The sequence below is a fragment of the Vicia villosa genome, linkage group LG3 (genome assembly GCF_029867415.1).
Source record: "Vicia villosa cultivar HV-30 ecotype Madison, WI linkage group LG3, Vvil1.0, whole genome shotgun sequence".
NCBI lineage: Eukaryota > Viridiplantae > Streptophyta > Magnoliopsida > Fabales > Fabaceae > Vicia > Vicia villosa.
The window spans coordinates 91,520,886-91,539,062 of NC_081182.1; the positions used below are offsets into that span (position 1 = coordinate 91,520,886).

Here is an 18,177-nt window from a genome sequence, read left to right on the forward strand (position 1 = left end):
CGGGATAGTAACCAATAGTCCGAAAGAGAGCCTTAAGCGTTTTTTAGATTTTTGTTGTTTATTAGTGTTTTAGCATAAAAGTAAAGTATGGTCCAAGTGGACAAAAAGAAAATAGCGGAAACATAAACATAGTGTCCAAATGGACAAAGAGAAAATAGCAGAATGTAAATATGATGAAATGATAAAGTAAAGCAATAAAGCAAAATATAAAGAGCAATATAATAAATTGCGGAAATTAAAGTCAATTGTTAGATGTTAAAGATAACCATCTTGAAACTTGTCAAGTATGTTATCAAAGTTAGTAATTAAGATCGATGGTGAGTGAAGGATGTTCTCGGATTTAAATTCAATGAACATTTATCAGAAGCTTGATAAAATCATAGCGACTACACGATAAACCTTCATAAGTCTTAAATCAACCGCATACAATTCTCTTCCATATTTGATATTTTTTTATTCGGGACACGAAATATTGCGCTATGTTAAGCAGATCGCCAAGTGATTTATGTAGAAATCACCCTACAACGAGGCCAGTCAAAACTTTATGTGCTAATGCATGCGAGAGAAGCGATATGTAGATCACTCTCCGAAAGCAATACCGCACGAAAAGAAAAATGGTGAGTGACCTAGTCTTTACCAAGAATCCATAAGAATTCTCAAGGTGTTAAGACTTTCATCGATCAAAATAAAGAGAAACAAAAGATGGAACCACATTAAAAGCTCCTTTCATCCATAATTTCAATCACATAATTTTGCGGATTTGGATTCTCATCCTATCGACGCCCTAAGTCCATTGAAATTAGAGAGAAATTAGGCCTCTAATTTGTGATTCAAAGAAAATATCAAAAGAATGGAGTAGAAGAAGAGTTAGAACCAAAAACAAGTCAAAAATAGCAAAAACAAGCATTCTGCCTCACTGGAAATCGATTTACCTCTGTAGGAAATCGATTTCCTGCCTGCAGAATTCAGATCTGGCGCAAAAAACAGAGTGGAAATCGATTTCCCTCTGTAGGAAATCGATTTCCTGCGCACAGTTTTCAAAAAAACAGCATTATGAACTTTGAAACTTGATTTAGGCAAACATACAAACACCTTATGATCACATATCCATTGTATCACGAATTTTCCACCAAATCACCATCAAATTGGACCAATATAGCATCAAAGATGCATTGAACACAAGCACAAAAGAATCACATTATGATAGATGAAAAAAGATGAAGAAAATTACCAAATCTTGAACAAAGTTTAGATCTACTTCAAGAATCACCAACACAAATCTTGATCTCTCAACAATTGAAGAAAAAAGAGTGAAATGGATGGTGGTTTAGCTCAAAATTTGTGAGGTTCAAGATGTGACTCACAAACTTTATGAAAGAAAAGAGAGCTTTGGTGAATTTGGTAGGGATGAGAAGAGAAATTGCAAGGGGTTTGTTGGCTTTCCAAGCTTGAGAAATGAGAGAGTAGAGACCTCTATTTATAGGATGAGAGCGAGAGTAGTGGCAATTTGGTCATTTTGTGTTTGGTAATTAATTTGTGTTTAATTGGTAATTAAATGGCATTTAAATGGTAAAAAATGGTAAAATGAGGTTTAAGTGGGTTTAATGAAGGGATTAATTTTGGTGAGGTGGAAAATTGGTAAAATGATCAAATAAAAAAGGTGCCAAAATGATGTCAAGTTTCCCTCCTTATATTTTTTTGAATTTTGCGCACAGGAAATCGATTTCCCACAGGGGTAAATCGATTTCCACCTTCAATTTTTTCAAAAAATTTCTTCTTGCACTATTTTGATTTTTGCCCGATCTTTTACCTGTAAAACATAAACAAAAGGGACAAAACACATATTTTTTTGTATTTTGGTTAGTATTAAACAAATAAAAGCTATAAGTGCTTGATGATTCCCCTCAGAGACAATCACAGTATCAAAGATAGAGCCTCACAATGGTGCTCTTGATTAGTGATTAAAATGCAAATGATGTATGATTTTAGGGTCAAAAATTGGGGTATGACAGATATATATGATATCCATGTCCGTCAGATATCCGCTAAACGGGTAATATGTGGGTTTTAAGGTATCCGCGGACATTTACACATATCCATGGATAACATTATTTTTTTTAAAATTATGTTTTGAAAAAAAAAATATTTTCAACTTCTTTTAAAAACACAAGACGTTATTATCACACAATATTCATACAAATCTCTCTTATTTTAACAACAAAATTGCATCACATTAATTTCCTTCATTTTCACCAAAACATAATATCCATACATTTCATTTTTAAAAAAAAAAAATTATATATATTAGAAGATAACTTTGGATTATCTTCTAAGAAATTTACACATGTGAAGAAATTACAGGGACATGAATATTTTGTTCAGGGGTTCTAATTACCCAATAGGCAACCATAGAGTAAGTATTATTATCATACATAAGTAAACATGTATAATGCATAATGGCATAGACATTAGTGAAAAATGGGAAAGAAAGAAATATGCAAGAATCATTTCTCAGACAAAAAACACTATGAAGATAAATTAAACAAAATTACATTCTTTTGACAAGAAAGAACTATCTTTGACAACCCTTTTGAAAAAGAAAGCAAAATATATATACTATATAAGTACAAGTAAGAAAAAAAGTAAAAAAATCCAGCTCAAACCAGGGACAAAAAAATAAATAAATAAAATTGTTTAAGACAGATTGTTTTGACTTTCATTTGAATATACCTCATCTCTTTTTTCTTTGTTCCTAACAATGGATGCAATTTCATCAGGCAAGTATCTCTTATCTTCACCATTTGATTTAGTGACCAAAGAAGAATGCTGATCTTCCTGCACTTCAGTATTGATGGTTTTTACACCACCATTCTGGTTCATATTCATCTTCATATCTTCCCATACTCGATGACTAAGTTTTGGGATATTATTATTATCCACTTGTGATTCGTCGCGATTTGGATCACAGTTTAGATCTATCTGTCCGGCACTGGACTCGCCGACTTCGGTTTGACCTCTATTTATTCCTTCCTCTTTATCCAAAGGATTTGCGTTATCTCTTGTTGCTCCAGATGCTCCATCGGTATCAGGCTTGCGAGTATGGTCTTTCTTGGCATCGGCATCTGCTTCGCGATCGGATTGGCGTTTCTTCTTGCGTAGCATAAGGGTTTTGAACCGACGCTTCACTGTCATGCACACGTTGCAAGTACATGTTGGCTTGTGTCTCCCTTTCCCGCTTGGGGGCTGAATGCACACGATACAAGAGCAGCCGGGGCGGTGTCTAGGATGTTTAGTGGTGGCTCCAGCTGAGGAATCAGTAGGGTCGATGAAGTTTTCTCCTAAAACTGCTAAACTTGCGAGCGCGTCTAAGCCAGAAGGCTCGTGTTCTTGGATCAACTTGCTGTTTTCTATGATCCGTCGCTTCTTAAAATCTGTGAAACATCAAATGCAGCCAGAAGGATTCTTAGAATTACACTAAAACTAGAAATGCAGATTTACACAGCCAGAAGTAGCAACTAAAAAACACAAACAGAAGAAGGTTTCTACCTTTGCTGGATTTCAAAAGATTTTCTAATTCTCTTGCACTCAGCTCTTCTTGCGCAGAACATGAAGATCTGAAAAAACAATATCCACAAAAAAAGTTGTAAAATATTTTATCATTATTTCATATGATGATTAGTTTAAATTCGAAAAAAGTAGCGTAATTAATGATAATAATGAAGCACCTGGTTGTATCCCAAACATTTTCAGAACATGTCCACTTGGGAGGAAGAAGAGCATCGACCGGTAACTTTCTCCATTTTGAGCAATCATCACATTGAGCCCATTGTTCCTTCGCCCTGGATGAAATAGTTACCATACTCAGACCAAAATTTAAAACTATGATCAAAAGGATGCTTGAAAGAGCTTATTTCAACTTATCAAACAAGATAATCTCATTTCCAGAGTTTTTAGACAAGCTTACGAAAGTAGCCTACCCATAAACTGTTTTCAGATTATTTTAGAAAAGCTTACGAAAATAGCCTACCCATTAACTGTTTTCAGATTGATTTAGAAAGTTCCCGGTAAATATAATAGCTTTACAAACAACTTATTCATATACAAAGCTTATCCGGAGTTTCTCCCCATTGTCTCTTTAATTGTAGAAACAATTCATACATAAGCACTTCTACAACAAACTGATGTCATCTTTTCGAAAAAATATTTAGGTAAGACTGACATGTTTCATGTTTGTATTAACAACTTACTTAGGCACTTATCATATAAGCTCTTTCTATAAAAAGAACTTGAAATAAAGTCAAACTATTTTCTTGTAAGCTATAGGTTGCTTTCATAAGCTATTGTATAGAGTTTATGGAAATAAGCTGAAAACAACTTATGAATTTGCCATAACCTACGTCCATAAACTCTCGCAAATAATCTCAAAAGAGTATTCATACCAATAGATAGGCTCAAATAAGTCAATCCAAATATGGAAAAAGTTTGGACTCTTACCCAGATAAAGAGGCGCTGAATATTGTTCTCTTTCCGAAAACCGGGGGTTCCTAAATTAAATGAAGCACGATTGTCATATAGATTAGCAAAGTAACATCAATTTGAACATGAAACTCCACAAACTATGTCAGTTCATATTCACACGATAAAATAGATGATATACAAAATCAAATAAGGATTGATTTGACATTGTAACACTTACATCATATTCTTCAAATACTTGGTCCTCAATTGTGACAATGCTTGGCTTGACACGAGGCGGCGGACGAAGTAAGTCCTGTGCTTCTTCCCATGTAAGTCTCAACTCCATAGCATCTTCATTACCAATGAGCAATCTCTTACTTTTGAGACCAATATTTCGAGTCCTCTTCTTTTCTAAAGATGAAATTTTTTGGTCCAGTGAATTATTGTTTGTCATCTCACCGTTTTCAGTTTTAAGCAAACCAGCAGCTCCGGGACTCAAATGAGGAGGTCTTGGATGACCATTTAAGTGAGGCTCCCCATTCCCTTTCGTTGAATGGAGAAGATCGGCACAATTACTTCCCAATGGAAGATTCTCGGTTCCACCAGAAAAGGTGGCTCCCTTTGCCAGAATACCATTAGGAACGTCCTATTTAGACAATAACCGTTTATCATATTCACAAACAACAAAATTAAGATATATAATTCGAAGAAAATACCATAGACCGGAAAATGGAAATTGTGACCGACCGGTGTATCTAGGGAATTTGATGACTTTCTGAAACCCATAACAAGTTTTCCCCCAGGATCTATCCGACTAAATGTAACTGCAAAAGCCAAAAGATATCTCATTTAAATTGGCAAGAAAATTTAGCCTCTCTACATAGTAATCAATAAATAATACGCAACAGATCAATTCTATAAGAGCATGGATTCTTTTGTTTCTCATACAATTTGATATAAATAAGAATTCTAGCACAAAATTGTAATGGAATAAGTGTGCGCGACATTAGTTTCCTGAACTGTTGCATACCGGTATCACCAGCACGTAACTCCATGGCCTGTATGCAAGGGGTCACACCCTCCAATACGTACATCCTGCTGTTGTTATTAGGCCAAAATCTGAACTGAAAAGTCCATTCATTCCCCTTCACGTCTTGGACCCGTAAGGGAAGGCCTTCGGAATGGGATATATGAGGAAAATAAGCCTGCAATTCGTATACAACTTTGTAAATTAACAAAAAAATAAAAACTACAGAAAACAGTTGTAGACTCATGCGGAGAAAGATAATATGTAAAACAGAAAACAAAGAATCAAAGAAAGTAAAAATATAAACAAACCTCAGCACAGGCTTTTGGGAGAACAAGACGACCAATTCGACCTGCATCACTGGCACTCAACACCTTCTCAAACAGAGGCACTACAGTGGATTTCAAACTGTTATATTACATTAAGGGAAATTTTTTGAGAAATCAATGTTTTTATCACGATCGATGTTTAAAAAAATTACTACGTAGAAAGTCTAGGTTCGATGTTATCTAAAAAATATGATATATTAATTACTATAAAGGATACTCTCCAGACAAACGCTCCAGCTCCTGATCCGTAATCCTTGGCCAATATCTAGGAAGTAACTGATTCTTGCCCCTTCCATCAGCAGGAGGCCGGGCAATGCGTGGTGGATTAATCATCCCTTTTTCAGTTTCTACTTTCATGGTAAGGCCAGTTTTCAATAATTTGGGCAATATAGGGCGAGTTCTTGGCCCTTGATGAAAGGGAGGAGATACTTTCCCCTCGAGTCTTCCTTCTATATTCTCTCCTACCGAAGGTGGAAAAGAGTTGCTCCCTGAAGGGTTTCCCAAACACATATTCAAAGACGGCTTGACATTTGACTCATGCATGTTTTTAATCTCCCATGTTGGTCTATTACTTTCAAATGTAGCAAAAGTTAATGACTGAGCAGACGGTTTAATCATATTTGAAAATCCAGTATCCCCTTCCTTGAATGAAGGCTTAACTTCTTGATTGTTTTTTCCGTTACAGGTAATCGCGCCGTCTCTCGGAGCATGGTTAATATGGACGGATTCGCTAGCTTCAACAACTCTGCATAATTGCATGAGTTTACCTTCATCGACATTGCTCATTAACATTCTGCCATCAAAATGAGCAGAATGCATATCCCTTGCGTTATTTTGGGCCGTAGAAACGGGCCAGTTAGGATTTTCAGTATTCCTCATCTGCAGAAAAATATAATATAAAAGAAACCTATCAAGTCGTGTCATAGAATCATTATCAAACAACAGAATATCAAGATTAAACTTACCATATTAAGTTGGGAAGTATTTACGCAGCTAACACAACCTATACCACCGAAGTCAAGATACTCGAACAAAGATCTAGATACTATGCATCCGCAGTGGATAGGCTGTCAAACCAAGTCAAACATATTTCAAACACTGAGAAGAGAAAGAGAAGGTCTAAATAGAATACTTATGTCTAAAAAAACATCACCTTACCTTTTTGCAAAAGTTACACTCTCGCCAACCCGTTTGATTCCGGTGGAATTTATTACAGAAAACTGAATTCTCATAGGCAGATCTAGCGCACGCGATTAAAAAAGAAGAATTAATAAATGAATTATTATTAATCAAATCAAAACACATGGTAAGATTTGCTATAAATACTCATACAACAAAGCATTTAATACAAAATTAACATTATTTCAAAAAGGAAATACATTTTCCATATTGGTATCTAAAATTACCATATTGATAGATACACTTACAATGATTCAATGATGTCACACTTCCATTCCTCTACAAATCTAACAAGACAGAAAAAATCCAAAAAGTTAGTCAACTAAATATATGATTTAAAGTTTAAAAATGAAACACATAAACAAAATCTTACTACTAACAAATAAAAACCATTCTATAATTTGGTCATCACAAATATTTCCCAAATTAGCTACATTGATCCTCATCATCACAAATCAAACAACAATAATTCAGATATTTCCCATTTCTACCCCTACTTCCACAACACACAACAATATTGTTATCATGTTATTGAGGAAAATGTGAGGTGGTTGGTTATAATAAGTGCACATAAACACAAAAACCAGAAAATCCCGGAAAGGATATAGAACCGCACATATCCAATTAGATTCTCAAAACCCCAAAAAAAGCAAAATCAGTGAAATCAAAAAACAGAATCACACAAAACAAAAACATTACCCCCAAAACAGAAACCACACTCTTAACAATCTAATCATCGAAAAAACAGTGAACAGATGAAATCGAAACAAGAGGAATGAAATTTATTTACCCGCACTTGATGCAAAGCTGAGTGAATCCACCAGATCGTAAAGGCCATCCTTTCTTCCATTCATGAACACACGAACCATTGACGATACCAATGTCAGAACCCATGAATCAAAATTCCAAATTTCAACTGCCAAATACCCATAAAACCAAAGTCAAAATCAAATCAAAATCGCTTTGACCCTTACACCCATGCAAAAAATTTACATCAAAAAAACAAAGGGGCACAAAAAAAAACAACCTTTGACTTGAACCTAGAAATGGGTCGGTCGCATGAAGTAAAAAAAAAAAAACACAAATTTAGTATGTGAATCTGTTCAATTCAAATCTCTGCAGCATTAAAGTGTATAATCTGTTAGATGAAGAAAGTGATGGAAATGAGTGAAAGAGTAATAATAATGAGAATTGGAATTGGAATTGACCTGGGTTTTTAGAGAGAGAAAACGTGAAGTGGGTATGGGAAATTGAGGGAGTCTGTGTAGAGAGAGGAGAGAGAAAGAGTATGTGTGAGTGCATGCAAAGCAACAGATGCATAAAATGCATGCACGACAACAATTGAAGACACAAACAAACTCAACATTCAACATGTACTACATACAATTACAAACCCCACCGCTAACCTTAATTAACTCAACGCATACTACAATGTAACAAATCGTTTAATTTTCATGAAACTGTTTTTTTTTTTTTTTTTATATTTGAGGAGGGTGATAATGATAATGTTACCTGCGGGTTATTTTGGGTGTGAATGTGACTTGGGGAGTGGTTTTAGTTGTCTTGTTATTGAGTTCATTTGGGATTATTAGGTGAAACATGTGTTTGTGCTTGTGTTGCACATGTTGTATGTAGGTGAGGTGGCATTTTTTAGAACTAGAAAAAGGGTTTGGAATTATTGATGATGATGTGGGTATTTATGTTATTTTGGGTTGTTTGGTTTAAGGGGTTATTGATGATGGGTAATGGAGGAGAAGGGTTTTAGATGTGAGATCTATATCATAGTTATTGTTATGTCTATTCTTCTCATGCTTTTTTTTTTTACAATAGCTTTATGTCTTCCATGTATATATTATACTTTCTATTATTATAGTTTTTTAAATTTATTGGTAATCGATTCATCTAATCTATATTTATATTTAAAATTAAATAGTTATTATTTAATTAATTTTTAAAAAATATTTATATGCAATAGTGATTGATTCTAAATATTATAAATATAAGAGTGTTATTTCTATTGCATTAGTTAAACTCATTATAACAGAGTGATAAATATTTTAAGGGACTCACTCTTCAGAGCTCCTTTGACGGTCTCATTTTTCAAGCTTTGTCTAAAAAATTGATTCTCCAATTTTTACTCGGAAATGAATTAGTGTTTACCTAGTTTAAATCACTTTGCCCTTCCCAGAGCTTGTACTTGACGGACTATTAATTGGGATAACTTCGATTGCATTATAGAAGAGATCGATTCATGTCATATTTGGCCTCGGAATGGCATGGGCCCATGGAAAGTCTAAGCGATCTTACATAGTAAGCACGTGAGCGTGCCCGACCCATACCATTTTGCTTGGAGCGTGGATGGTGCGACTCAATATTGTATGGGTCAAGTTGAAGGTACATAAAAATGTGTCATTCCACATCATAGAAGAAAAACCGAAATTGCCATAACTTTAGCGAGGAAACAACACTACATCTAACAGAGGGAGGAATAAGTCTCTTTATCCCCGCGCTTCAGCCACGTAGTTGGGGTTAGAATCGGTTCTTCACCTACAACTTGACCCGTGGATTGTGGCAATAAATATCTTAACCTCTAGAGTTGGTAAGGGATTAAATTTTCAAACATTCAACACTCTAAATCCCTTTTAGTATATCATATGCAAACATGGCTCATACCATTGTATTTATCACAAGTACAACTAGTGTCTACTGTGAGGCCTTGGTAAAACTGACCTAGGTCACACTTTTACTTAATACTCAGTTACCTTAATCACCTTTACACCATGGTGAGACGAAGCATCACCTCCCCCAGTAGTAGCGGCAACGACGACAATAAGGCCATAGTGTAGATACGACTCATTATGGAGAAATTAAATTGTTCCAACCAAACCTTGCAAGATAACATCTTGACCCTTCAGCAACAACGTCATGAAGACAATCTGCCAAAAGACGATGAGATCATGCATCCTCATCTTGTCTCCGTTGAAACTTGAGGCACTCTAGTGCCAAAAAAACTTCAAACCGCCATCACTGATGACTTTTGATACAAAAAGGAAACCCCGCAAAAACATTTTGGCCATCAACACTTAGATGACAATAATTGGCACATGTGACTCCTTGAAATGCAATCTTTTGTCTAGTAATTTCACGGAGGCAACTTTGAGGTGGTGCATGAACCTTCCCCGCCTTTCGATGACAATATCAAGACTTCTCGAGAAAATTAATCCATCAATTTTTGGAAAGTAAACACTAGAAAGTTTCGTCAACTATCTTATTCAATGTTCATTAAGGGAACTCTGAGTTCTTCAGAGAATATCTTGACCTATTAGATGAGGTGACTATAAAGGTGGTACATCCAAACTAGAAAATGTTCGTAGGAGCATTCCAAAATGGTTTAAAGGCACACTTTAATGAGACTCTCTCCTATAATATTATTATTTCCATGGCTAAAATTATGTTCCGATCTAAGTTTTATATCAAAGAGGACTATAGCAATGCGATAAAGAAACCAGGGATGTCAAAGAGTGTGTCGTCGATGTGCCTGATTATTTGCAAGAACAATGTCAGATCCCAGTGTACTTTTCCCATTAGGGACATGTCAACTTTCAAATGCAATGGGAGGTCTGTAGATAACTTTACACCTCTCAACATTCGTCGAGAGAAATATGGTGTGAAGTTCCCCATAGTCACGACATCATGCCTCCTCCAACTCCAAAGATTGAGGTCATGGGGCCCGAACCCAATAGGTACTGCAGATACCACGAGGTTAAGGGTTATCACAATAACTATTGCCACCAACTCAAGAGAGGTATCGAGCTATTGGTGTAAGTTCTAGAGGCTAATACCATGACAACCAATACCTCTAACAGCATTTTGCAATTGATCCTTGACAACTAAAAATTGTCTGGAATAAATTTTTTGGATTGGGACCGAAACCTAAGGATTGTCCTCAAACATGATCAAAAGTTGTATGTCTTGGAGACACCAATTCCTGAAGAGGAACCTCCTAGTTTTTCTCCTAAGGCTGAAAGAGATGCTTATAAGAAGCATGTTGATGATGCCAATGAAACTGCTTGACTCATGCTGGCTACCATGAACTCAGAGTTGTAGAAGAAACATGAGAACATGGCAACGTTTGATATGATCCAACACCTAAAGATGCTCTATCAAGAGCAAGCGAGGCATGAGAAGTTTGAAGTTTCAAAAGCCTTTTTTCAAGGCAAGTTAGCTGAGGGAATCCCTGTAGATCCCCATGTACTCAAGATGATTTGGTATGTGGAGAACCTTGAAAGATTGGGGTTTACCCTCGAAAAGGAACAGGTGACTGGTTTGATCTTTAAATTATTGTCGGATAGCTTCAGTCAACTTTTATTTAATTTCAACATGAATAATATGGACAAAAGTCTTCCAGAACTGCTAAGCATGTTAAGAACCACTGAGCAGAATCTGAAGTCAAAAGGGAAGTTCATTGTGATGGTCAATGATGGAAAGAAGATGGACAAAGGGCCCATCAAGCAGGGTGGCAAAGGGAAAGGAAAGGAAGTTGCGAAACCCAAACTCACTGGTGCTTCTTTGAAGCCTAATTGAGGTATAACAAAGGAGGGAACTTGCTTCCATTGTGGTAAGACCAGACACTGGAAGAGAAACTGCCCAAAGTACATGGAAGATAAGAAGAATGGAGTAGAGACTTCAACTTCAGGTATTTTTGTTATAGAAATAAATTTATCTACTTATGCATCATGGGTATTAGATAGTGGATGCGGTTCTCACATTTGTACCAATGTGTCGGGGCTAAAGAGGAGTAGAGAGTTGGTCAAAGGTGAAGTTAATCTACGAGTTGGCAATGGAGCAAAGGTTGTTGCTTTTGCCATTGGAACTTAAGTATTAACTTTACCTAGTGGTTTAATAATTCAGTTAGATAACTGTTATTATGTACCTGCAATTATCAAGAATATTATTTTTCGTTTCTTGTTTGGAAAAGTTTAGTTTTTCATTAATAATAAAAAATAGTTTTTGCTCTATTTATTTGAATGATGTATTCTATGCTATTGCACAAATAAACAATGGGTTGTATGTCCTTGATCTTGAAATGCCAATTTATAACATTAATACTAAAAGGATAAAAACTAATGAGTTAAATCCAAGTTACCTTTGGCATTGACGCTTAGGCCACAAAAATGAGGAGCGTATTTCCACACTCCATAAAGATGGACTACTGGACTATTTTGATTATGAATCATACGAGACATGCAGATCTTGTTTAATTGGAAAGATGAGAAAATCCCCATTAACAGTAGAAGGTGAAAGGTCTAATGATCTTTTGGCCCTCATACATACTGATGTATGTGGACCACTAAATATACTAGCCTGAGGAGGTTTTCAATACTTCATCACATTTATTGATGATTTCAGTAGATATGGATATGTGTATTTAACGAAACACAAATCTGAGTCTTTTGAAAATTTCAAGGAATTTAAGAATGAAGTACAAAACCAACTAGGTAAGAATATTAAAGTTCTTCGATTAGATCGAGGTGTTGAATATTTAAGCCTAGAGTTTGATGACCATCTAAAAGAGTGTGGGATTCTATCCCAACTTACTCCTCCAGAAACACCACAATGGAATGGTGTATCTGATAGAAGAAATCGAACCTTGTTAGACATGGTCCGGTCCTTGATGAGTCACGTCAATCTTCCAAACTCATTTTGGGGACATGCTCTTTTGACCAAAGCTTACACACTTAATGTGTTCCATCCAAAAAGGTTGAGAAGAAACCATATGAGTTATGGAGTGGTAAGAAAACACATATGTCTTACATGAAGATTTGGGGTTGTGAAGTGTATGTGAAACGACAAATTTTAACCAAGCTTGAGCCCAAATCTGACAAATGCTTACTTGTAGGTTATCCTAAAGAAACAAGATGGTATTTAAGGTGTGAAAAACACTAGAAAGAGGGGGTTTGAATAGGGTTTTAACACCAAAACTTTTCCCTTTAAAATGAAGTTGATTCTTGGTAATAAAGATAGATTTACAAGAAGGAAAGAACAAGGTATGTTTATACTAGTTCACTTGATAGAAAGTGCAGAGGTTTGGGCCTTCCCCGGAAAATAGGAGCGCCCAATTATGTGAAGGGGACTTGACCCTTGTTGAATCCAAGACAAGAAGCAATATGATTGTGCCTGTGGCTGGAAATCGACCCTGCATAAATAATTGATTTCGACTGATTCACATGTTGACCCGACACACAAGCGTACTTTCGAAAAAGAGAAGTGAGAGCCTCAATAGAATCCTTGTGTCCTTTAAAAAAAACCATTATGTTGTCGGCATAAAGAGCATGCGAAGGCACACAAGAGTTCCGAGAAGCCTTAATCAGTTTCACATGATTGATCTCTACTAGTTTAATCACTCATCTACTAAACACATCTTCTGCCAAACAAAACAGTAGAGGCGATAACGGATCTCCTTGACGCACACCACTCTTGCAAGTGAAAAAACCAATTTGCGTTCCATTGACCGAAACCGAAATGACAGCAGAATGCAGAATGGAATTTATCTAGCTGTAGAATTTTTCATCAAAATCGAAGGCTTTGAGGAATTTAAGCAAGAAATTCCAACTGAGCGTGTCGAATGCCTTGGAAATATCGACTTTGATGGCAAGTTTGTCGTTCTTGCATTTTTTTGGGAGAATATTAATCGCTTTGGAAGTGACGCAAATACAGTCCTTAATGCTCCTACTTTTAATGAAAGCTCTTTGTTCCGGAGAGATGATAAAAGATCAAGGGTAATCTGTTAGCAATTATCTTGGTAATGATTTTGTGTTTGAATTTGGCAAGGGAAATTGGCCAGAACTGCTCGATGGAATTTGCATTAGGAACTTTAGGAATCAGCACCAAGGTATTAATGTTATAGTTAGGCATAATCCAACCTTCTTTAAATAACTGTAAAACTGCACCAAACACATCATCGTTTATAATTTTCCAGTATTTTTAAAAGAAGAAATCGCTAAAACCGTCCAGGCCCGAAGCACTCTCCTTATCCAAACTCATAACTGCATTGTAAATGTCCTCTATAGTAGGCAGTCTGGTAAGGGCCATGTTATACTCATCACTCATCAAAGGAGGAATAACCTCTTCAATCAAACTTTCATCTTGCAAAACAGAAAACGTTTTAAAGAGACTCGTGTAATAAGAAATCACATGATCCGCAATCTGTACCCTTTCAGTAATAATATTTTTATTCACCCTCATACATGATTTTCTCTTGGTAGTTTGTTTGATCTTACCGATTTTGTGGGAAAAACGTGTATTTCTATCCCCTTCAGCATTCCATTTGATGCGAGCATTTTCCTTCCAAAAAGATTCTTCCCTTTGAGGAGTAAGGTCTAGATGTAATTGGGCGTTTCTTTCCAGAATATCAAGAGATTCCGAGGGACCCTCCTCAACAATCTTGTCTTGAATAGATCTGAGGCTATCTTCCGTTATTCTTACATTATCATGGACATTCCCGAAAGTGGATTTATTCCAAACTTTGAGCCTAGATATTAGAATTTGAAGCTTTATTTGTAGGATGAACCTAGGGAATCCAATCACTCTTGTTTTCCAAGTCTCAAAAATCATATCTTCACAACTAAGGTGGGAGGCCCACGTCTGCAAGAATTTAAAATTCGATGTATCTTTAGCATCACAGATAAGGAAATAAAAAAGAATGGGATAATGATCTGATCTATTTCTAGGTAAAGTTCTGTAGGAGGTATTAGACCAAAGATCCAGCCAACTTTGATTGCAAATGGTTCTATCTAAGCGTCTTTCGTTATGAAAATTTCCTTTTCTGCCATTTTTCCAGGTGAAGAAAGTGCTAGAAGTAGTAACATGCACACGAGAGTTTTGGTTCATCCAATTGTTGAAGTCTTCTATGGTAGGTCTTGCAGGAGGCCAGGCAACATAATGTTCATGGGCTCTCATGATACAATTGAAATCTCCAATGAAAGCCCAAGGGAGGTTGAATTGATTTTGAAGCTGAGAAAGGTTTTGCCAAAGGGACCTACGAAGCACAAGGTTAGTAGAAGCATAAACGACTGAGATACCAAAAGACTTATCATGGTCCCTAAGGAGGAAGCATATTTGTTGGCTATCTATAGCAACAACTTGAGGATCAAAATCAATGAGGCAGCAACACCAGAGATTAGGATCTAAGTCATCCCTATCATTCAAAGCAAAAAGCTTAAGACCTAATTTATGAAGTCATCTAAAAGGAAAATTTGTCACCTCCATCCACGGTTCAGAAATGAAAACAAAATCCGGTTTATTTACAAAAATAAGCCATTTTAGAGTTAATTTTATGGGAGAGTTAGAAATACCTATCACATTCCAATAGAGGCACTTCATGAGAACGTCGAAGATGGTCCTGCTTGAGATCTTATGGTGTGTTTCGGTTTGCTTCTGGATGCTTGTTTCTTTTTTAGGATGGAAACTGCATTAGAAAAATCCCATTCCTTATTCGTAAGTTCCTCCTTCAAACCAGCTAGATCCGCCCAAGAGTTATGCAGGAAATTATCCAATTGAACATCCTTACCACTATTTACTACATCTTGAGTTGGTTCCACAAAAATAGAAGGTTGTGATCCCAAATCTTCAGGAGGTTGAGATATTAAATTTAAAGGGTTAGTAACCATGATGGGAGCAGCGGGAGTCACCAAAATACCATTCGTCAGTTGCATGTCCTTTTCCACAATATTGCTAGTGTCTGCCACAATCTCATTAGACTTGGTGATTTCTTTCTATACATAAGTGGTTTTGGTCTTAGGGATAGGAGGTGTGCTATGTTTCTGCAGAATTTTGCATTCATGTATAGCATGCCCCAACTTCCTGCAATGATCAAAAAGCTATGGAATATTTTCGTATTCGATATCTGCAAAGAAAGAAAAACTTGCTCTTTTAACCACCACATTGTGATCCAGGGGTTTAGTTAGATCCATATCTATTAGAACACGAACAAACTGCCCGAAAGTACGATCAATTCTCGATTTGGATGACGCTGCACCAATGCAGATTGGCGTACCAACACAACTGGCTATATTAAAAAGTATTCTAAGTCTCTAATATTCTTGAGATAGCCCAAAAAATCTTACCCATACTTGCGCCGAAGTATTACTTTGAAGAGAGGGATTGAAATCTTTTGTCCAAGCGAAAAGCTTTAAGGAACCCGGATGTAAACTGATGGCACCAAAGGCCCGAACTCTTCGCATATCTTCCGTGCTGGAAAAAGTGAACCCGTAGTAGCCTTTTCCCAAAGATGACACTCCCCAGTTCTTCACTTCAGTCCAGAGAAGAACTAGTTTTTCTTTAAGTGCAACTACCAGTTCTTCCCAAAGATGACACTCTGCCATGGAGATTGTTTTTACATTCAACAATACCAGCTTCGTATTCATCTTCTGGAATTGTGATAAAGGGTCTGTCCCCCTTGATTACCAGATTAGGGAATTGCGAAAGCGGAATGTCACAAACTCCTTTTAAAACATGAGCGAAGGATTTTGAGATTTAAGGTTTTGGATTCGTTGCGGAAGGAGGAGGTTGAAGAGGAATAGTTTGTTTCAGATTGACACGGACTTATGTGGTTTCATTTCTGATTTCTAGGAAAAGATCTTGAACTTCCATATCAACTACGGTGGAGAAAGTAGAAAATATTATGGATTTCCGCCGCCATTCATCGAACTTAATTTATATATTTATTTTTCAATGCTCATAAAACTTATAAGAAGTCTTGTAATAAAAAACAAAGAGAGAATGCAATTTTTCTAATGCAATTGAAGATGGTTTCTAATGGTGAGTGAGGTTTGTACATGTAATGCTAAAAAATGGCATCCCTATCGCAACACTTGGGTATTGGGGTTTCAGTTAGGTGCTCTTATTTGATGTAGTTTTGGGTTATTAATTGCAATATTGATTATTTTGTGAGCGATAACAATATTTTTGTTGTCTTTATAACATTCTGCATGTTTTTTTGGAGAGAATTTTCAAGGAATCCTTCCTTAATGTTTTTTTTTGGGAGAATTTCAAGGAATTCTCCCTTAGGCTCTATTTGTTTGAAGAGAAAAAGAGACGACTTTGTTTGTTTGAAGAGAAAAAGGGACGAGAGAAGTTGAAAGGGGAGAGGATGAAGAGAAGTGTCCCATCAAAGTTGCTTGGTGAGAAGAGAAATGGAGAAGATAGATTAATTTCTTGTGGGTGCTACGTTAAATTTCTTTCTCTCCTATGATGCGAAGAAATGAACAAGTCTATTATGATTTTGGGACTTTCTCCGATATATCCCTGCCAAAAGCTTTATGCAAAGACCATTTTAATTTATTTTTTTAGCATAAAGTTATTTTATACTACTTGTTTGACCATTAACTACATATCAGTATCATCTAAATTTTTTTAATGAAATTAATTCTAAAGTTTAATAAATAATATTATAATTTATTCATATAAAACTAATAATTAAACAAATTAAGTTAATATAATAATTCAATGTCAAGCAATGAACAATTTAACTGAATGAGTATATTAAAAAAATTAAAAAATTAATTAAAGTATTATATTTTTATATTGAAATAATGAATTTAATTTATAAATTAAAATTAGAATAAAAATTAAAATAATTGATATATGAAATTAAATTAATATAATATTAAACTACATATTATATATTTTTATAAGGACATTTTAGTCTTTGTAAATTTAACACAACTCTATCTCTTTTATTTCTCTCCTTCTTTTGTTCCCAACAATAGGGCAAATCTTCTCTACTTCTCATCTCTTTCTCTCTTTTCACACTCTTTCTCATGTCTTTCTCTCTTCTTAATTTCTTCTTACATCCAAACATACCCTTAAAGTGTCACGGATTCTCACCAGCGGAGAGGTCCATATTTAAAAAAAAAACAAATAAATTAAGAATGTTGTATTATTGATTGAAAATATAAAAAGTTTTAGTTTATGCGTTAAAGGGGTGTTTGTTTGATGGATTCAAATAGGATTCTTTTGTTAAAGGGGTGTTTGTTTGATGAATTCAAATAGGATTCTCGCGAATGTGAGGTTGAGAATCTCATATTCCCATGTTTGTTTGAAGGTTTAAAAAATTATTTCTAGGTATTTTTTATTTCTTGGAATAAAATTTACTCATGGAATTTGAAAGATTTATTCCCATGT

The 18,177-nt window shown here is 35.6% G+C and overlaps 1 protein-coding gene across 2 annotated transcripts; it reads right to left on the reverse strand.

Moving 5' to 3' along the window:
• Positions 1 to 2,487: 2,487 nt before the first annotated feature.
• On the reverse strand, positions 2,488 to 8,411 carry LOC131662156 (B3 domain-containing transcription repressor VAL1-like). Of its 2 annotated transcripts, XM_058931858.1 has the most exons (15): positions 8,202 to 8,411; positions 8,021 to 8,109; positions 7,784 to 7,909; positions 7,242 to 7,280; positions 6,973 to 7,054; positions 6,780 to 6,881; positions 6,032 to 6,693; positions 5,797 to 5,893; positions 5,489 to 5,663; positions 5,206 to 5,282; positions 4,697 to 5,104; positions 4,495 to 4,544; positions 3,726 to 3,839; positions 3,547 to 3,614; positions 2,489 to 3,431 (listed from the first exon to the last, which is right to left on the reverse strand). In XM_058931858.1, the coding sequence occupies exons 3-15, from the start codon at positions 7,885 to 7,887 to the stop codon at positions 2,695 to 2,697; spliced, it is 2,715 nt and encodes a 904-aa protein (XP_058787841.1). In that variant the 5' UTR covers positions 7,888 to 7,909; positions 8,021 to 8,109; positions 8,202 to 8,411; the 3' UTR covers positions 2,489 to 2,694. The 2 variants fall into 2 exon arrangements, with proteins under 2 accessions (XP_058787844.1, XP_058787841.1); XM_058931861.1 differs by lacking the exon at positions 8,021 to 8,109 and having other exon boundaries at positions 2,488 to 3,431.
• Positions 8,412 to 18,177: the final 9,766 nt, after the last annotated feature.